General features: G+C 36.9%; 1 protein-coding gene across 1 annotated transcript in view; it reads left to right on the top strand.

The window, feature by feature from the left end:
• The window catches only part of TOX3 (TOX high mobility group box family member 3), an 80,967-nt gene that overhangs the window by 39,156 nt on the left and 19,214 nt on the right, over positions 1-22,597 (top strand). Inside the window, exons 2-3 of the mRNA XM_067549765.1 lie at positions 15,513-15,578; positions 19,554-19,808. Of these exons, the coding sequence (XP_067405866.1) occupies positions 15,513-15,578; positions 19,554-19,808 (321 nt within the window). The remainder of the gene's footprint in view (positions 1-15,512; positions 15,579-19,553; positions 19,809-22,597) is intronic.

Here is a 22,597-nt window from a genome sequence, read left to right as displayed (position 1 = left end):
ATCTGTTTGAGCAGCTGAACAAAGCAATCACATTTTTACCACTGAAAGTTTATTTAGTCTTAATATGAGCATTTCTGAACAAAATTGTCACCTGCCTTTAGTAAAATACTACTTTTTGTAGGGAAAAGAGATACTCTTTTTAAAGCTAAACTGTTTAATACTTCTGCTAGCTCTCCCATTTACAAAATAAAGCACACTGTAAACATTGAACAATACAGCGATATCTTTCATAACAGTTTATGATACACTGCACATTCTGGATGGATGCCAAGCAGTAGTTAGTAAAAATTATATGCCAATCAAAATTATTATTGCAAGTATAACCTGTTATAATGCAGTATCTTATCTGAAAGTGTCAACTTGATATAAGCCAGATCTTTTTCTTTAAATTTAAACTCTTACATGTATAATTCTGTTTGTACTAATCCTAATTCCCTCTCATAGGCTCATTGGAAGTGCAGTATAGTAAAGCATAATCTATCTAGCAGTTGTATAAATTTTAATCAGTGCTGATGATAATGTTTAATATATGGTACATGCAGTTTTATTTTAGTTAGGGATGAGTGCTATACAAACTAATGGACAGATTACAAAAGAGTGTATCTCCCATTTAAATAAATAAGGGTCAGATTTTCAGAAGAATTCAGCATCCAGCACACTGACTTCTTGAAAATCTGGCCAGTTACGTTGGTCCCTAACTGGAAGCTGAGGTTTTTTTGAAAATATGGTTCTGAAGGGCAGCAGTGACATTCTGACCCATTGAAGTCAATGCAGGTTTTGCCATTTACTTCAGGGAAACCAGGATTTCAACTCAAATGTCCACTACCATGTGGCACAAATGGACTACTACCTATGACTTTTCCTTGCATGCTATAGATACATTAAAAATTCTATTTCCTTGTTGCTGTTGCTTGTTTAAAATTCTGAATGTTGACAACAATATTTAGATGACCGAACAAGCTATGTGAAGAAACGGGACTGTAAATCCTTTATGCTTTAGAGCAGTACTGTACAAACGTACTGGGTTTGACCTCCCTTATAGTTTTGGAGATATATAAATGTTTCTTATTTCTTGTGAAATTTCATCATTGAGATCCTAATAATAAAAGTCCATTAAAGAGGCTGAATACTGTGGGACTAATAAGCTGAACTCAGAAAGAAAGTGTCCACAGTGTAGCACTGAAGGAGACAAAGACTGGTGTAGAGCAGCAACACATAGAACCCGTGATGTGACTGAGACTGCAGAGGTAATGGAGAAGATCAACAAAGCGCCCATCTTCCCTGAAGCTAACCTTTGTAGAAGGCAAGTTGGCAGAGGGGAAAGATGATAGTGAGAGTTAGTTAGCCTACACTCAAGGATGCCAAAAGGCTTCCATAGGAACATAAGACTCGCCATTCCCGAAAAAATCTGTTGTTTAGGTAGTCTAGTAATCTATTTTTGAAGTATCCTGTATAGGCTACGGCTATTTGAAACTAATGTAATTGTCATACACATGTTTGCATGTGTGTGCACACACGCGTTCCCACACATACATACAGACACTATTTGGTTAAATAGTATAATGTGATAGCAATTTCTTCCTGTGATCAGAAGATGATCTCTTTGTATTCTAAGCATGAAAAGTGATACTCTTTTACTTTTTTTTGTAGTAAATAGTATAGCCGCAGAAGACGTTCAGTAACACAATAGTACTACAAACATGTGAATCAAAGATTATTGCTTAATCCATGTGGGCAAATTACCTCTGTCCCCCTTTCCTCACTGCTACCACTACTTGCAAGTGTTTATTCGGGCTTTTCTTTAATATTCCTTGTTTTCCTCCCTTTGACCCTTGCACAAAAGGTTGCTTGCAGTTTGATTTTCCACGAGTTTCTTTTTTCTTTAGAGTCTCTTTGTAATATTACCATTACCAGATTCACTTGAATATTAATTTGTCCTAGCAGCCCTTATGAAACTGAGGACTTGTTTCTTCCTCCTCTTTTTCTTAATACTAGCTGTTACAGTCACTCTGTACTTAATGTAGAAGAGGGAGGAAAAGATCTCAGATAAAAGCATTTTCATGGATGGCCAACTTTATTGTTTTAAGAGTGTTGTCTACAACATGTTTTACATTCTCAAATCTTTGCGAGTCTGAAGGAATTCTGCAGATTTTAGGCTGATGATGCAAGATAAAGAAACAGGAGGAAGTAATGTGAAGTCACTCCCATGGAAGATTGTTTCAACTTTTTTTTTCTTAAACTCAAATCAGCCTCAAGTAGAGATTTGGGTGAGTGGTGAGGCTCTGTCCTTGGGAATACTCACTTATTTTCTTATCCAAATCATGGACCAAAAATCCCAATAAAAATACTTTACCTTTATGCACCTCTATAAGGAAGTGCCCTTTGCCTTAGGATTTAATAGTCACAGCTATATAGTTTGTCCATTGTTTATTAGGGCTTATATTGTTTTCCCTATATTAGAAACCAAGTGTAGCAAAGAAGATAATTTTATGGGTTACCTTTTAAAACGTTAATATTTGAAAATCTCTTTCAGTGGCAAGGTTCTCAGCCTGGACTACACGTTTGTCAACTTCTTGTACCATCACCTCAGTGACTTCTTCCATGCGACCCTCTGTGCATGATATGACCTGCTTGAGCTCATCTGCAAAGCTCCAACCCTATTCACATATAAGTCCCCCTTAAAGGTCCATTTCTTCTCTGTTGCCTGTAGCAAATCAGGAAGAGTTACATATAAATGGATTCCTGATACTCCACTTCCAATACCCTCTGACTGCTTGTGTGTCTTTCCTTTAGATTATGAGCTCTTTGGAGCAGGGACAGACATTCTTGAATATTTGCGAAGCACCTAGCAAATAGTACGTGCTATTGTAAATAAATAATGTATAATAATATTAAGAGACGGAAAGATTCCCCAAGCCCCTGGAGGGATATTATGGGGGAATGGAAGGAGAAAAGGTCCCTCATTTCTCCATGATCATTTTAGTTGGGGAATTCTAACTCTGGAATTGTTCTAAGTCTGCTCCTCTGTCTCTAACATGTTCATTATAGGGTCATGGTTACAATGCAGTGAGCTACCATCACTGTTACTAGTTGCAGGCTTGTCTACAATGAAGTAGAATTAATATAAGATTTAACAAGTAAGATAAAATGTGCTAATTTTTCATTTGATGCTGTGTACTGTTTGCTAAAATGGAGACTGTCATCACAGAAAAAAAATGAAAAGAACTATATCGTCAGCGTGACTAAAAAATGAGATATTGAAGATTGCATTATTGTACTGTATTTAGTATAAATGTGGCTTGACTAATCTTCCATTATGATGATTATAAAATGTCTACATGTGCTTCACTCTTTCTCTATCAATTTTACGTTTAAAACTTGATATAATTTGCTACTGTGTAGTAGAATTGAATCATAGTCCAGAATGGAATTTACAATTTTCGCTGAAGTGAGTGAAATTTGATATAAGATTCTAAGAAAAGCTGCTTATAGACCAATTCGCAGAATAATCACATCACTTTAAATTCATGTGAGAAAATGTTACGGTAATCTTGAATGTAGTGGGATAAAACTATGTCTTGGGATTCTAAGAATAAAATGCTGTCATTATGTTAAGAAATACTTAAATTCAATGCTTAGACAGCTTATATAAAATGCTAAAGTAAATATGAGAGGTACACCTGATGAATGCCTTGATTGTGTTAACTTAGTGCCTTGAAGATGAAGGCCAAACCCCAAATGTTCACATGATGAAGATGATTCCATATTTTATGGTATGGCTTTTTTTAAGGCGCTGTCTCTGGGTTACAGTCAGAGCAATTAAAAATAAACAGTTGAAACAGTGTATTTAATTGATCATTGATCTGCTCTACTTGTACTGGCCAATAGGAGGAGGACCATGGAAAGGGGAGCAGGACCTAGCAGATGTTGGAGCAGAAATCTGGTGGAAACCACTGACCCTCTGCGTGATTTCTGAACTCCTCAGAGAAGGCACAGCCACAGTTGGAGTAGCTAAACAGCCATCAGGCCAAACCCAACTCCCATTAAAATCTAGTAAAAGACTGCCACTGACTCCACTGTGATTTGCATTGGACTTTGTAGCCTCTCAGAGCAAAGGGAAAGGGTAGGCGATCCCAGTGTTAGGCCAAGCACAACTCAATGGATCTTTCTTGCAGATTCTTGTGTTCCACAGAATTTGCCAGCCACATCTGTTTTGTGAGACTGCTAGTCCTTCTCTGTTTGGAAACCTCACAGAGGTTGGAGTAGTTTCCACCCTCCTGTAGATGGGGTTCTGTGGGAAGGGAAGAATAGGGCCCTATTCTTGCTTGTGCTCTTTAGAGAAGTTACAGAATGTAATTTAAATTCCGCCTGCCCCTGCACCTCATCAGGAATGAAATTTTATATCTCATGTGAGCTATTTCTTGGTGGAAGATTTTAGATAAATAAATATTACTGATAAAATACAGAGAACAAATTAAACCTATAAGATTATTCGTTTGATAAAAACTTTTCCCTGTGGGAATGCAGGCCATCCTAAAGTCATAGCAAAATGTATGTAATCAAGATGTTTTTCCATGTGAGCGAAGGCTTTCTGTTACTTTGCTGTACATTCCCTTCCTTGACATACAATACAACTGACTCCAACACACAGACATGGGCTCATGAGATTAATCATTAAACAGTTTCATAACTCATCAGTGAAAAATTTCTGAAAAGCAAAATTAGGCTAAAATTAACAACGCAATGAAAACATTAAAATACATTTCTCAAGTTTTAATATATATTTTTAAAAATGTATTGTGCCAGTAACAATAGCCTCTCTCCCTGTCTGTGTTATTGTGTGTGTGTGTGTGTGTGTGTTTATCTCGGCATTTGGTCTTGAAAGTGTTTTAAGCCTCAAGTAGCGACAAGATGTGATTACAGTGACTGTACAATAGAACTCCTTGAAATAACATCTGTTGATCTTATTGGGATCATTTTTATATGAAATTTAGAGTACCTAGTTTAGCTAAGTTTAAAATTTGTATTAACCTCTGAAAGGAAAAAAATATATAATGTGATTTTAAAGTGTAGGTGGGTATATGGATGGACAGATATACTCTCACAGAAATACAGTGCCTGATTCTTTGCTCCATTACACCAGCTTTATACCTGTATAGCTCTTTTGAAGTCAGTGGAGAAAAGCAGTGTAATAGAATGGAGACTCAGGCGCAGAATACAAACATATAAGATGGTAAATTGGCACTCTCTGAACACTTGACAACAAATACAAAACAAAGGTTTTATCTATGAGATAAACTTTAGGTCATCTTTGAAATGAAGTAAACTAATTTAATGATAATTAACCAAAAAAACCTTTGATATAAACTGATTTATTAGATTTAATAATTTAATTCACACAACTATGATGTGAGATACAGTGCTACACAAATTAGCGTAAGAGGATTGCAATAGCACATACTGTATAACTTCAGTGCAAGCCAAACAAAACTCATATTATATGTCTTTTTATACAAAGAAACTTCTTTCTACAGATAGTAATTTTTATAGGAACTGAAAATGGCTATAATTTGAGACCATTAAATATTCCTCATTTTACTGTTCCAAGAGTACAACAGTCCCATATTTGGCAAAATATAATTTAGTTACTTCTGTTGGCCATGGAATTCACTGAAGAAGGATTTCATATTAAACAATTTGGCTAGAATTAGAGAGAGTGTCAAGTTTTTGTTTTTTATTGTTGAAGATTTTACTTGCCGGCTAAAGGCTTTTTAAAGTAATTTTAAATATGTTCACTTAAATTACTTGCTGAAAATTTTTAAATCTTTAGTTTTGCAAACAGTATGTTTGATAGAGATGGGGAATGTATTAATATAATTTAATTTACCACTGTCGTCTTCAAGACCTTACAAAAATAATTTTGTCTCAAGGAGATTTTCTTCCTTGGTTATAAAAAACAATGAACAAACTCTAGGTTGCAGTACTGCAAACACTTATACACATGCTCTACTTTAAAATTTGAGTAGTGCCATTGAAGTCAAGCCAACCCTAGCAAATTTTAAAACAACTATGGTTCTGCATAAAACCTTGATCCTTCAAACACTTATGCATGTGCTTAACGTTAATGAATTAATGGGACTACTCAAGTGCTTAAAGCTGAGCATGTGCAAATGTGATTGCAGAATTGGGGCTTTAGAAAATGCTGTAGTTATTTTAAGAGATGCTGTTTACCTGGACATTGTTGGCTTAGTTGCAGATCACTGGCATAGTTTTAGTCAAGATAAGTTATCTGGGGTGAAACCCTGGCCCCACTGATGTCAATGTGAAAACTCCCATTGACTTCAGTGGGGCCAGCATTTCACACCTGATTTTTGAGCAATGGAGGAGTAATCAGGTTGCAAATATAGCAGCTCTCTATGTGGATGGGTTGATAATAGTATTAAGGCTTGGATATTTTTGGCCAAAAAAATCTTGAGTAGCTTCTGGTATGAACTGTCATCTTTTACAAAGTTCTCTAATGTCTTCCTGTGGAAAATTTGTGGGGAGATGCCAACAGGAAATGACTCTGCTTGAAGAAAAGAATATATGATTCTGTATGTTAACATGTATTTTTAATGATATGTCTCACAAAGTTAGAATTAAATTATTTTCATCTTAATATGCCTCAGTGGATCTCTGAAGGTAAATTGCATGAGCTTTCAATATACATGTAGAAATGCAGGAAGGATAAACTCAGTAAGTATACCATAATCTTGCTTGTTGACTAATGATCTAGTTAGTACTTCATGCAAATACATGCAAATGTTCACTTTTGATTACATATTATTTTTACTAAATAGAGGGTTGTTAGCCATTGCATAATAATTCCAGCCTCCCTTTTTCACCATCCCTCATTGTATCCTCTGCCTGACTTCTTCAGACCCCCTCTGAAGACTGGTTGGTTATTTCTCGCCAAACCCCCTTACCTCCTGAACCTCCAAGTTTCTCCATGTTGAGTTTCTGTGACTTATCTATTGTTCTACCCATCACCCATAGGGTTTATTGTAATTTTACCATTTGCTTCAGTCAGAAGTTTTGCTATCTTGCAAGACACAGTACAAAGATTTCAGGGTCCTCAAGCAGCCACAGTATCCAGGGCACCATTTTGGATTCACTCTGAGGTGGAGTGATATCCCCTTTTAATTTTTCTTAATTCTTAAAAGGTTTGGGCCAGATTTCGCACTCAGTTATAACAGTGTAATCCCAAGTAACTCCATTGAGACCAGCGGAGTTACTGTAGATTTACATCAGTGAACTTTAGAGCCAAATTTGCCTCTTCCTTTTTAATTGCAAAACATAAAATGAAATAATTTGCAATATAACCTAAAGCTTCTGAAGCATTTAAATGGTTTGTGGGGACTTGCTCTTTCAGGGAAGTACATCTAAGAATGCTATGCTCCCATGATTCATGGTTCCAGGAGCTATATGTCCACTATACGTACAGTGAAGGCAATACTTAAAAAATTAGATGGATAGGTAGTAACTGTTGGTGAATTATTTTGTGTTACTGTTGTGTGAACTAAAGAAGGAAATTGTTTTTCATGATGGGAACAAATAATATTTAGTTTATAATTTTCTGTAGCATTTAATACATTTGATTAGGACATTGATGTTCGCAGATGTTAGTTCATCAAAACCTCCTCACACTCCTCACACTTTGGTGTCAGAATGATTTTAGTGTACATTGTGGTGTTTGGAGTAATCAGGCTGAAGTAGCATTAGTCCAGCGTCTCATCTTTTAATTACAGACAGTTTATTGTCTATGCTGTCCCACTTTCTGCATGGCTCCCCACCAGCTAGCTAGACTTAGCAATCTCCATTAATTTAATTTGGCATTTCATTCAATCAGACAGGCTGTGAACATGATGATTTTTTTTTTTAATAACACAATGCTCATTCTTAATTGATGTCCTTATCAGACATTGTATTTGCCAAAGCTGTAATTATTGGTCAGGCAGCAAAATCAAATCTGCCCAAATGCAGTGAAGATGTTCTCTAGTGGAATTATTAAGATACAGTACTTAGACCTGCAAAGTAATTTAGTTCTGGTCTATAATTACATCTTTTGGGATCATTATCTTTCTTTTTATTCATAAAGATAGTGTAACCTCTCAGGAATTAATTTGCCAAAAATGAAGATAGAACTGAGATCTTTGCCATAATAATAATTATATATAATATCTGTTTGCACAAATATATGTATACGTGTGTAAATAGATACTTTTCTGTATGAAATGAATGCATATAATTTAATTAATGGCCACATTTAAAAATATGACTTCTAACTTTATTCCAGGGATGCTGCCAATGAATTCAGTTGAGGTTGCTGTTTTACAAGAGCAATGAAATTAGAGCACAAATGATAGATTGTGGACGTCTGTCTACCAAAAATGCAGATGCAAAGAATATTTGTGCACACAAATTAGATAGTTGTCTGAATTCTATCATTTACACCTGCAGTTCATTGAGATTGCTTTGTTAGGACCCAGTACTACAACCAACTATGTAATGCTTACTTACAAACCTACTCCCATTGAAGTCAATGAGGCTATAAGTGAGAGTTTGCAGGAGTATGAGTAAGGGTTTGCAGAATCTGGCATTTAGAGACCAGACTGAGAACCCATTAAATATTGGGCCCTAAATATTTATTTTGGATATTCATTTACTAATAATTATGAAGGCACTGGTTGTTGAATCATACTTAAATATGAGTTCCATTTTTATCTAAAGAAGGGATTCAACATATCTATTATGTAAGAAAAGTATGACATATCCACTTATTCTTTGAATACAGAATTACAAACTTTTCTTCTCAAACGGGATAAATATATTTTGTTCCAACTCACTATATGTTCAGTTAATATACCAGTGGTCCCATTCATTGTCTTGACATATTGTGATGTAATTTGCACTGCTTTGCTGCTTATTCTGATTGCCAGGTTTTGTTTTTGTTCTTTGTTGGAACAAAAGCTTCTCCTTTTGTTCCTTATGTTTGCATGGTTAGTCTAACAATAGGAGTTTGACTAGGAATATGTAATAGGTTTGCTTGGTGAGTCATGTTTCACAGCTGAGGGTAAAAGTACTATGACTATAAAAAACTTTGTTTCTGTTCCATAGAAGACATTTGGGCAACATTTTCAAAGGCACTTAAGTGGCCTAGGGGCCTAAATTCATTGAAAATCCATTGGACCTAGGGTCTTAAGTAACCTAAGCATTTTGATGCAGACACGGCAGCAAAATGAGGATAGACACATGCTTGGAATTAAGTGGCAGGCTGCAACTTTTATTAAACTTTAACACAGAAGAGGGGCATTACCTGCTAGGGTGACCAAATGTCCTGATTTTATAGGAATAGTCCTGATATTTAGGACATCCGTTACCCCCATCTCTGTCCTGATTTTTTCACACTTGCTATCCGCCCACCCTATTACCCACCCATTGCCCACAGTTTACTGTACCAGGCATTTAATTGGTTCCTATGTTGGGGTTAAAGGGCTCCTTACTATATAACATGTAACTTGAGATAGGCTCACCTCAGCTGTCTCTGAGTCCTAGGACTCCCCGCCGCGCCCCCCCCTCCCCCCCAACCTCCCGGTGAAAGGAACAGAGGATGCTGAAGTGTTAGGACTCTACCCACGAGGGCCACAAGGTTTGATCTCAGCCTGTGAAGGCCACAAGGTCTCACCTTATCCCATGAGCCCAAGGCCTATCACCAAAATCCCAGGTCTTTTACATTTGGGACCTGTTCATGTTAGTCTTTTATCCATGCTGGAAACCAGCTGTAAGTTTCAAATAAACAACTCAACCCAAGTATGGCAGTTAGATATTAAGTGCGTTCCTACTTAACTTGCTATGGCTTGAAGGTGCTGTGTGGAAGGCAAAAAGCTCCTGATCCTCTGCCAAATGGCCCATGGGAGAAAAAATCCCTTCCTGACCCACAAGGAGTGATTGGCTAGACTCACAATATCTCTCAGACCAGATTCCATTCCTAGCTTGGGGTGGGTAAGGTTGGGGCTGTTAGAATGGAGCTGAAAGAGGCTCCACGTGGCCCGAACTCCATGTTAAATCCTGGGAGCTGTGATTTGCTGGCCAATCAGCGCCCTCTTCTGGGGTGGAGAAGCTACCTAATGTCCCTTAGCAAGTGTCTTCCTCCCTCGCTGCTGGGACTGTTCTGTTTCACCACCAGCCCCATCAAGTTCCCCAACCTGTTGAGGCAGATGGGTGGCATTTTGAAAAATTTATCCATTTGTGTATCTTCAAGTTACTTACTGTATTTCTCTGTTTCTTTCTAGTGTGAATACCAGGTATGAGTTCACTCAAGACTAAATGTTCATTTTTATTCAGTAATTTTCAAAACAGATTTTTACTATGGTTTTGGTGGTTAAAAGGATGGTAATGTGTACAGTTCAGTTGTTATTTAAGAATTACTAAGTATTACGGGTAAAATACTGGCCCTCTTGAAGTTGGTGGCCATACTACCTTTGACTTTAGTGGGACCAGGATTTCACTGTACCTATCTAAACTGCTACCCCATCCCACTCATACTTTATGTTCTGAAAATCATGGTATATTTTTAGAGCGAATTATTCTTACCCATGTTTTGCATACTTTCCAATTTTGAGGCTTATTGGTACAGCTGTGCAAATATGGTCATGTTTAAGAAGAACTCAAAATTATTATTATTATTATTATTATAAACTCTTGTGATTTTTAAGCCAACCTCATGATGTTTTGGGATTTGTGAGTGTCTGAGGTTGGCAATACTGCAAAATAAAGGGATAAAGGTTAAAAGAAAGGGGAGGCTAGCCCAATATTTAAATCCTAGGCATGCTCCTTGGGCTGATTTGAGCTTGTCCATTAGGACAAGAATTGCAGGGTGGGGAAGAAACTTTAATCTAATATAGGGAAAACAAATTTAAAAAACTGCAGTGTGTAGTGAGATTAGACATTTGGATTCAAGCTTTGTAATTGAAAGAATGTAATTGAGAAGACTGGCAATGGGCTACTGCTGGTATACTGAATAGATATTACTTGACTGCTTTGGATTGGCACTGATAATGGACTACAAGAGATTTCTTACCATTCCCCAAGGTGGAAACAAAAAACCTCATGATTGCGTGACATCCTGGCCCCACTTAAATCCATGGCTATTTCACCTCAAGGACTGTTGTAGTTTTAAGGACCTAGGACCAAATTATGTAATCAGTTCTAATGCAAAGCTCCCACTGACTTGAATGGGCATTGCACATGCAGAATGAATGAAAGAGATGATCTACAGTTTATTCAAAAGGATTACCTTACCTGCTTTTCTTCTTCAATGCATTGCATGAAATTAGGGTGCACATATAGTTTCTTTTGCTCCATCAGAAAAGTGAGACGGTGTGTGTATGTAAAACCTCAATCAGAAGTGGAACTAGACTTTGTGGTTCTTGGAATCAAACAAGTATGGGCTAGTGGGTCAAATACAGGACTGGCAGTCAATAAAACTGGTTCTTTTTTCAACTAGGCCCCTGACTTGCTGTGTGACCTGGAAAAGTCACTTATAGGATCTCTGCTTCTGTATAACTGGGATAATATTTTGTACTGTTCCAGAGACTTTTATTCAGGGTATTCAGGGGTATTTTGAGATTTTCAGGTGAAAGATACCATACAGTACAAGGTATTAGTGACTATTATTACTAAGTAATTTTAAAAATAACAGCACATGGGTCAACTCAAACAGTAAGGCATCAGGGCTAGATCCTGCAGCTGGATCCACCTCAATACCCTAGTCAGTGAAATCAATAGGGCTTCACAAGGGGTGTGCCCATGCGAATTGAATTGCAGGGTCTAGTCCTCATTTTGCACCCTGTTTTCAAGTATATAGACAACTGGTTGTTAGTCTAGGCAAGTGAGTCCCCAAAAACAAATGGAGAAAGGTGTTGACTCATTTCACACAAAACATTTGAATTGCCTATCTATTCTAAATTAAATATTTTACTAAAATAGAATAGAACTCCTTGTTCTATTTAGAATGATTTATAACTGTTCCCAGCTGATCACAAAGTGTTTCTAAATTAAAAGCCATTAATTATAGCTTTATATAGATACAAAAGATATGGAAGAAGTGCTTTATAATTCCAGCTCTGCACTTCAGGTGAGAGCTTTTAAAATTACTTGGACCATTGGAGCCACCTGCTTGACTAAATGCTGAGGGCCCTGTGTTTCAGTACTCATCAGTGCATTGCGGTGTTAACATTGTTACTGATTTTTCTCATTTCTCCAGGGCAAATACTAATTAATGGATACAATTCACAGCTGATTAGCTGTAGTTTCTTCAGTAATTACATTCGCATACTAACTGTTCAGAAGAGGATTTCTAACCCAGTTCTTATTTCACTCTAAGCTTAATTTGTTTTTTGAATTGTTTAGTTCCTTAAGATAACCGTTTTATTTTCCTGTGTCATTGTAGGTACTATGAGATAAGTAAGTTTAATCTTAAAAATGCTCACTGATAATACATAGTTTGTCTTAAAAGGATTTCTAATTCACAGACAAAAATCTACAATTAAATAATGTCGAAGTTGTGCTACACACTGACAAAAGCATAGCTACTGAAGGATCTGAGGTCAGTTCCTGAAATTATATAAAATAAGAGCTGCAATAGAGCAAGTTAAAGATATAGTTGCAACCTGCACTTTGACTTTCCTTGTTTTCTCATTTTGTTCCACATTCTTAATGACATAATTTTCAATCTGTAAATTGTCTTTTGTTTCACTTCAAGAGCATAAAATTGAGAAAAAATGGTATGGCATTCAGAGCTGTTACAGCCTATGTTGTACTTAAGTATATGAAGACCAAGACAATACATCATTCTAATTTTTGTGTAGGTATACAACCAAAAACACTCCTGTTGTGAGAAGGTGCAGTCTCAGGAAAGCTATGCTCATTTATAGCAGGGTTGAATTTGGGTCTACCCAGTAGACTGTGATAGAATCACTCTACTCTATTGTACATGACTGTATTTAGATATTATTTTAAAAAGTGATTTTTTTGTTACTATAGAGAAGAACAGCTCCTTTGGAGCCATTAGAGTTTTTCATGTAAATCCTTCTCAGTTGTTGGTTCACTGACATGAGAAAATCTGTCATGTTGATCTCACTGCTGTGCATGTCTGTACTAAGTCTATGCTAAAAATCCGTGCAAAATCTTAGCTGGAAAAAAATTACTGTGAATGTGCAATGGCCAACTCTAAAAACTAAGCCCCTGGATGAAGTTTATATCTACATCATCTTTAGATATATAGTTAGTTGTAGTTATGGCAAAGTATATGTATGCCATAAACATCAGTTTTGCTTAGACTAGACTAAAGAATCCTAGATTAAAGAATTTGTGAATTGCTTCTTTAAATACTTGACTACAGTTTTGTATTTTGGGATGGGGATTTTACTCTCTAATATTAACTTTCTTTTCCTTCTCCCCATAGTTTTCCCTGCTCTGTCCTGTTCTGTTTATAAACTCTGCCATCTCCAAAGGCATGATCTAGAGGCCAGTGAAGTCAATGGAAGGGCACACAGCTTACTACAGTGAGCTTTGGATGAGACCCAGATCCCATTCTCCACCTTCCTTTTCTTCCCTCCTCCCAATGCTGCTGCAGTTGTCCCATCTTTGAGTTTGGGAAAAGGTTCTTGTGTCTTTCAAGGGAAATTAGCCCTTTCAAGAAAAGACCCAGTCTTCTGCCCCTAAACCCATTCTCTGATGCTGCAGGTATGAGGGGTAATGTCTGAAACTTCTTCCTCACCAACAGCTCCAGGCAACAAATTGGGCAAAGTGCTGAGTGAAGGTGGAGAACATCCCTTGTCAGTATGGATTCAGTCAGCTCTGGCAGCACTGCTGGATTCTCTCATTTGGAGCAGAGAATTATGGGTGTGGCTGTGAAAATGAATATTTCCTTATCCTCACGCACTTATTGTAGAGCCCTACAATGCCAAAAATTTATAATTAAAAAAAAAAAAATCACCTCAAATAAAATGCACTCGAGACTTTCGTAAGACAAGAAAAAGAACCAAATGAAGAATTATATTTGAGTTATAAAACTCAGAAAATAGGCGGTCAGGAAAGAAATGCTGATGCAACCTTAACTCTTGTGGTGTGAGAAAGCCATTTTAATGACAGTGTATAAAAAATTAATGTTGTGTTCAGAGATTTCAGCAATCTTTTTTCACTCTTGCTCATAATACTGTGTTAGGTATTAAATATTAAAGTTTACAACAACATTAATGAACATAGATAACATACATAAGTGTGGCATAGGGACTTTTTCCGTATTTGCTACCTTTTATTATGTTTTTTCACTATGCCTCATTGTATTTTTAAGGTTCTATTTTTTAAGGAGGTTGGAAACTCTGTAGCTTAATGTTTCAGCTGGTGGCACAATCACACCAATGATATTTGTTCTTGAAAAACAAAGTTTATGAAATGCAAGTATGTGCTGAGAATACATGTAAAGATAGTTACCAGTTTACCTATTTTCCTACAAAGATCTGACTACTGCCATTTAAGAGAGCAGTGCACATAAATCACCAGTTACCCAAATGCTGTTAATATCCTGTTTTCCATATTAGTCTCTAAAAGGAATAAATATTTTTCTAATACAGTCAGCTAGTAAGGTCCATGATTCAGAGTTTGGAGGAAGAGCGCTTGTGGGAGGGAATCTCCATGAGGATCCCCTTTCATCATTCACATGTGTGGGAGGAATTGGCCATCAATGGAATGGGCCATTGAGCCCACCACAAACCTGGCGGGTCCCAAGCACAATTCGCCTACCCCCATCCCTTTGGCATCTCCGTGCCATCTCCCTGTGCATCTGTGTGGCAGGGTGACTCCATTGGAATGAGAGGTGAATGAAAGATTTCAGATTTTTGAATGGGTGGAGGTGAGACAAAGAGGGAGAACATAAAAAAAAAAAATCTTGCAGATTTCCTTCACCCTCCCTCCCCTCTTTCTTTTTTAAAATCAGCTCTAATTGAAACTGCTACTTGGGACTCCCCTGGCATTGTCTCACCTCTGGACCTCCTGGGTGGTGAGAAGGCCTTTGCAGAAATTTAATGGAGCCTGAGGCTGAATTACCTCTTTCTGAGAAAGGACTTGTGGATTACTCCGTCAACAGGGGTGGTTGTGCTGCAGAGTCAGCTGACCCCACCTTCTACGTGAGAAGGGGCAGATTCCATGTACAGAGTGTACCCTGCATGAGCAGAACTGGGAGATGCAAATGATCCATACTAAGTCAGTCAGCAATATAATAATTTGAATCACCCAGCATGGTTGTGACTGTAGCAGTTCCAAAAGAGCTTCTGCAGATTTACATCTCATCTTTTTTTTCAGAAGCAGTTCTTTTCTGGGTAGTTGATGGGATAAAGAATATATTTTGACTGTATAGTCATAAAGGTTTATCATGGCATATATTAAAAGCCAAATATCTATTTTTCTTTCAGTTTGGAAACAATAACAACTACATGAACATGACGGAGGCAAATAATGCATTTCTTACTGCAAATGAGGTAGATGCTTTTCTTTTTATCTATGCTCATATTCTGCTGTTTGCTTTGATAATTTAACAGACTTTCAACAGATGAGGAGTGAAGTGCTGAATTTGTATGTGTTTTATGGAGCACAAAATAAAGACTTTAATGAGAGAGAAAATAACCTGACAGCTCTCCATTACTAGTCAATTTAGCTGTCCATAAGGCTGTTACTTACATAGCATGTCAATAGAAACAAATCTGCTTTATGTATGAAAAAAATTATAAACAGAAGGAAACAAATAAAAGGCACAGTAGGTGTAGATTTTGAAATCAAGCCTAGTAGAAGTCATTAGTAGCTAATATGCTAATTTCAGTCATAGATACAAGCATTTTAATTTGGGTTCTTAACACTCATATAAGTTAGGAAAACAAAACAACTTAGTTGGCTGCAACATTTGTGTTGTGGGAACAAGGAGTAGACTTTCAGCCAAGTTTTAGACGTGGGCTTGGGAACAAGCCTTGGGTCTAAACTGTTGGAGGCTGACTGGGTTGTTGAGGTGATGCGTTTGGCTGCTAGCTTTTAGGAGTGGGGCTAGTGAAGAGGGGGAGCGGTGAGTGTTCGTGTAGTTGTTTTTAGACCACTACCTCCTGTCAGCCAATTTGTAGACTATCAATGCAGTAGTATTGACATCAGCTCCAGATGGAGCTGCCTTTTGATCAGACCTGGAAAACAACAGCTACTGTTCCAATGAGGATAGATGGATATAAATGGTAAGATGTATTTCCTAAAAAAGGAGGTGTGTGCATGTGTAATATGTGAATATGGAGAGAGACACAGAAACTGGTAGTAAGAAGTATTAAATATGTGCATAAGGTGTATATCCTAAACAATCTTCCAAGGGTAAGGAAAGGTTAGAAAAATGAACAGTCTTGACCTTATTCATTGAAGGTGACAATTCTGTCATGAATGTTCTCGTTATAGTAAAAAAGAAAGTGGTATGGAAGTAAGTGGCAAAGAAGGTGTTACAATAAAGATGAAGATTCAAATTAAGAGTAGAATTTTATTAATCATTTTTACAATGGCCACCATCTCTTTTTATCCAACAAGACTGCTTAGATAAGGGAATATTGTTTGGCACTGGCTCCAATGTTATTTGTGATAATGAACAGAAACCCCATCTGTAATGACAACATGATGTTTCATTCTGTAGAATTTCTTTCCTACATTTGAATCAAACATTGATGAAAGCTCTGCTGCCAGCAGCTGTTCAGAGACAATTTAATTCCAGCTGTGATAATTCACCGTGTCAGACATTGGCTGTTATATGTTGATACAACAGTTCTCCAGATTTGCATTTTTATCAAAAGGAACAAATGTTTTGAACATTTCAGTACAGATGGCATTTAACCATGCACACACTTTAAAAAAAAACACATGTAAGAACTAAATATTTGAAAAGTTAATAACTTTTAAAAAATACAATTGGTAAAATAACCCCCCACAAATATACTGTCTTGGTTATAACAACACTTTTCTGCAATATGAAATTACATACCATTTTTACAATCTGAATAGCCCATTGATTTGGATTAAGACTACATCACTAGAATACTTTTTTTTTCTTTTAGATTGCATCTATTTTATCCTCATTCTTGGATCATTTATAGATTTTTTTTTTAATGTATACTTATTTCAAGCAATTATATTGTGAGAATTAGTTTTATGCAAGTACTTATCAGTTTACTCATGATTATCTCTCTACTTATAAATTGTAAAAATGTTGCATTATTATATGGTTGCAATATATATTTATACAATTGTAATGGATTTATTCCTTTAGATGATGAAACAAAATCCCATTCTCATAATTACTACTACCTCATAAATATGACACTTAAAACGGAGTTTCAGAGCTAGTCTAATCATACTGATTTCACTGCTTGAAGAAAGAATAAGAATATGATTAAGTGTTAATATTTGCATTATAGTGTGAGCCTAACGTGGCAATTACTGCATTAAATGTGTGTTTTGTTATTCAGTTTTTACATTTAAATGAGCGTAGCTTATTCATTAGGACTTTGTATAGGGACACCGCAGTGCTAAAAGACCATTTTATTCCAGTAAATAATGCCCTACAGAGATAACAGTGTAAGTGCTAGAACACCTTCAAGTTTGGAATCCACACATTTGCTTTGTTTTCTGGCTCTGTGACTTGATGATTACCATGACCCATTTTTAAAGCACCTTAAATATTTATTGAAATAATATTTCAAGTGTTAATTACAGTGGTAATGAAAACAGCCAAATGCCACATATCAAGAATGAGTGTTTATCCGTATTGTTAATGTGATATGTTAGATTTCATTAAGCAGTAATGGGGTAGCAAATGAGTCACAAATTACAGTTGCATCTGTTACTAGACCACATTAGTGCCAAAATAACTGCAAATGCAGCCATAGGGTTATGTTCATTAGCCAACCACTTCTCATGACCAATCCATCCTTTGTGTTTGTGAACTCAGAGCTCCACAGTAAGAAAATGTACACCTTTTGTAATATGGCAATGAAAGTTAAATGTCTAATGCAGGACCAACTTTCAAATCTATTACATTGCCATATTCTGCATCAAGCGAGACCGCGAGAGTCTCAGCAAACTCTCTCCCTATGCGCTTGCAGACTGTAGCAGTCTGGGACCTCATCATTTCTGGTGAGAGACCAATAATGACAGCTGACAGGTTCTGTATGCAAGCAAAGGTTTTACTTGTGTTTCAGTTTCCATCGTCTCTCAAGCGGTTATTAATTTATATCATCATTAACAGTTTGAAGGATGACAATTTACAGCAGTTAATGAGATCTTTCACTGAACATATCATTTTAAAATTAACTGGAATTAAGACACTTTTTCAAACAATGTAAATAATACATTAAACAGTTTTTGCCCCCCTCAACTAGAATTTTGAATGAATACAAACAAATAAATCCCAGGGCAGCGTTACGTGCCCGAAACAAGACAGAATGCCTTTTTAGGGTAGCCAACTGCCCAGTTTCATTGAGATAGTCCTGATTTGGGTGCATTTAAGATGGCCTAATTTCAAGCACTAGATTTCTATTATTAAGTAGCAGTGGACCTGAAGTAATATACAGAAATTCATTTAGCTCATAAGAAGGAAATCTGAATAAGCATAGTTCATTTGTTTTCCAAATAAAAGTCAGCCATGTTGAGGCCAGATCCAGACTATAGTTGAACAAAGATTATGTTAAACAGACACGCAAAGAAATATACATATACAAACCCTAAAGATAACTGGCAGTAAATGTTCTGCTCAAGGCATCTTAACAGGTGTTTACTTCATAACAAACCTACTGTTCAAACATGCTGGCTTGCATAAAAAAATACTGGAAGTTACTGTGATTACCATTGCTGTTGTATAAATTTCTGTGCTCCAAATAATAACCCATATATAAAGGGTTATTATTTATCCTTCATGTGTGGAGTAAAAAGGAAATCAAAAACCAAATTATAATATTTCATGTTTATTAGTTGCAAAAAGGAAACAAAAGATGTGCAGTATTCAGCACTGAATTAATGGTGTATATGCGCTACAAAATTGTCAGTATTTTATGAAACATGAGAATAATGTAAGCTGTTGATGCTATTTCAAAAACATATAAATAAAGAGGCAATTTGTTATATGGCCAAATCCAGTGTAGCTGATGTTCAGGCTAACAACAAAGACAGATGTTGCTAATTAAGTACGCATTAAAAAACTGTTAATACTGATACTCCATTAAAACCATATGATAATGAGACTTAAATCTTTAATCAGAATGACCCACAAAGCCCTATGTATATGAAACTTATAAAATTTGTTATTTACAAAGTTTTCATTTGAGAGCTAAATAATACAGAATGTACAGAATTCCTTTGGTTTGCAAAACCAAAAATGAATATTTAGAATGGTGCACACTAATGTGGTTGCTTTTTTTTTTTTTTTTTTTTTTTTTTTTTAGCAGACATTCCATACGCCAAGCCTTGGAGATGAAGAGTTTGAGATCCCACCGATTACGCCCCCTCCTGAGTCAGATCCCACACTGGGAATGGCAGATATACTTTTGCCCTTTCAGGGTCTAGGCGACCAGCTGCCTGGACAAGGAAATGAATTTACACCCCAATTTCCTCCACAGAGCTTGGACCTTCCTTCTATTACAATATCACGAAACCTTGTGGAACAAGATGGTGTAATCCACAGCAATGGATTGCATATGGTAGGCATGATCCTTTCTGTCTTTCAGTTAATTAATAGCACCTATCAAAGCATAGAAATGCAGATTTTTGTAATATGTAAAAACATCTATTTTCACTGAACTCTCAAAATATCTGTCAGATTTAGTAGAACAGTAGTCACCCTTAAACACTTGCCAGTATTAAATAGATAATATTACCTCAGTATCTGCAGCACTTTACATATGATCATGAATACCTACACTAGGGAATACTATAACTAATGGAATAGCTTTATTTGCTTTTCTATGGCAACTCGAAAATGTTTAAGGGTAACTATTGGTGGATTCAGGAGCGTGGGTTTTGTTGTTAATATACCATGTATTGTTGAGCTGCATATGAATGGATCTCTCTATCTTACAATGAAGGAGCCAGTCTGGTATTATTGTTAACATACAGATTTGCATTTTGGGATTCGATTTAGAAACCCAGGTCCATGGGCCACATTCTACCATTGAATGCACCTAGGACTTTTGGGGAAATTCATGAGAGCTATACCTGCACTTTTGAGGGCAGAATTTGTCCTAAAGAACTGAAGGAAGTGGCTCTTTCCTTCTAACAATTCCTCCTGTGTTAGTTCAAGTAAAGTACTGAGTTCAAAGGAACCACTTGGTTATATTTTGAGTGGAAGGTAAGGGACTGCTTTGACAGTTACCAGAGATGGTTTGCAAGCATAAGACAGGGAATGCTTTAAAAGAGAAAGGAATTGAAGAAACAATCTATCAACAGCAAAGGACATATTTTCCTATGTTGTCCATGGAGTAAATCTAAGAATCCTGCATTTAATTTTTTTAAATCAATAATTTGAGCTGGTTTTCAGTATCTTGATTATGCTTGGAAATACAGGATCAGATTGTCCTGTGAGAATCCTCACACACAGTGGCTCTCTGCTTGTGGATGCCCTTGGGGGTGGTGATAGAGTGAGGCTAGGCATCATCTACTCCTTGTCCTCTGGAAAGCCCTCCATGGTATGGGGTGTGTAGCAGAGATCTGAATCTGACTGTTGGGAAGGGTTTGCCCAGTGTGATAGGTACACCATTAACCCCAACAATCAGAATGCACTAAAAATTTAGTAAAGCCTTGAGGTATATTTACTTTTCTACAGAGCCTTTTTCATGCTGTGAAACTCCCACTTTAATGGGAAGGTCTCTTGGGACAGCACTGGGTTGAGGAGTCTCTGGCCAGGATGACTCTGACAATATGACCAGGAAAGCTGCGGGGGAGCTTTCAGAAGGCATAGTTCCTCACACAGATTGCCGTGGTGTCTAGTAGATCTTCATGTATCTTGCAGGATCCAGGCATTTTGTAGACCACACTGCTTACTCATTCAAGTGTGCAGGGATACAAATCTCACCTCTTTGTCTTGTGGGGAGCTCTACAAAAGTAGTTTTTTCTCCTACAGGCCCCATTTTTTGAGGTTTTTTGAGGGTAGCACTATCTGACCCACAGTTATTTCCAATCGCTGGTGAATTTACTGTACTTAGCATTTTAAACTTCTTATCTACAGTTTGAATTAGTTTCTGTATTGCATAATACAGATTGGATATATATACGGCTAGACAAATATATTATACCACTAATAGTTATTTAATCAGATTAGCAGTTTTCTAGGAGCTACCGCTTAACTTGGTGAAATGAACATACAAATTTGACTGGTATTCTAGAAGAAACCCAAGTCATATTGTCAGTTTACAGTTTTATATAAATTCTTATTTTTTTTAAACAAACACTCCAGATAAGGCAAAAGCATGGAAAGATTGGATTTCCACAGACATGCAAGAGTTTAAAAAATTACAAATCTATGTGCAGCAAATGTTTCTCTGGATTTTTCCATTCTAGCTAAAAATCCATTTACAACTTTCTGGTTTCAATGCAAACTTGACTGTTCCCATTAAGGTCATGATAAATAGCTAATGCTAAAAGTTAAATAAATAAATAAAAAAGCATCTCACTGCTGAGCAGATAGAAAGTCCAAATAATTCCATGACCAGCAGTCAGAACTTTTGGAATAGGATCCCTCTACTCTGATCTCCTCCTGCATGTGTGAGCGCGCATAAAGAGTGATTATGCCAGAGAGAAAACTTTAATAAAGTTTCAGGCTATGGAGCAGAAGTAGGGAATTATGTGCCCAAGAAGTAGGGAATCTTGAACTGCTGGGATTCATAGGTGTATACATGTGTATTTGTGCCTGAACCGGCAATATATAATAGAATATTTTTTACCAAATCCTGACTAATTCCCCTTGGTGTTATCAGTTGGATTGTGTGAATAAAGTGACCAGGATTTGGCCTTTAATTTTACATGTTTTCATATTTTGTGATCCCCTCAAATAATGGTGTGGGTGGTCCCCTTCAGATCTGCTTCTGGAAGAGACCCCCGGGTTGGATCTCTTCTCCGTTGATCCCCACCTCCACTAGGTTAGCTACACTTCTGCAGAATCATCTCCCATCTTTTCCAAGTCTCAATCTAGAGAAACAAGTAGACACTGTGGGCTTGATCATGTGCCCATTCAACTTCATACCATAGCTCCCATTGATTCACTGGTGCAGGATTAGTTCCTTATGGGCCAGGAGGAGGCCTGGGCAAACATACACTTCATCCTCCCACCAGCCCCTCTGGGATTTTCTAAGGAGACTGTCAACCCAACCCACCCTCCATTCAGGTGGTGCTGGAGGAAGCTGCATCTGTGGGAATTCCTGTTATCACAGCTCTAACGAATGAAGAGATGGAGGGCAGGCACCGTGGCCTGAGGGGGAGGAGCTTTTCAGGGAGA

Source organism: Emydura macquarii, unplaced genomic scaffold, assembly GCF_026122565.2.
Source record: "Emydura macquarii macquarii isolate MOO-44397 ecotype Brisbane River unplaced genomic scaffold, CSIRO-AGI_Emac_v2 contig_295, whole genome shotgun sequence".
In the NCBI taxonomy this organism is placed as follows: Eukaryota; Metazoa; Chordata; order Testudines; family Chelidae; genus Emydura; species Emydura macquarii.
The sequence above is the reverse complement of the archived record's forward strand: the minus strand, read 5'-3'. Positions and strand labels throughout refer to the sequence as shown.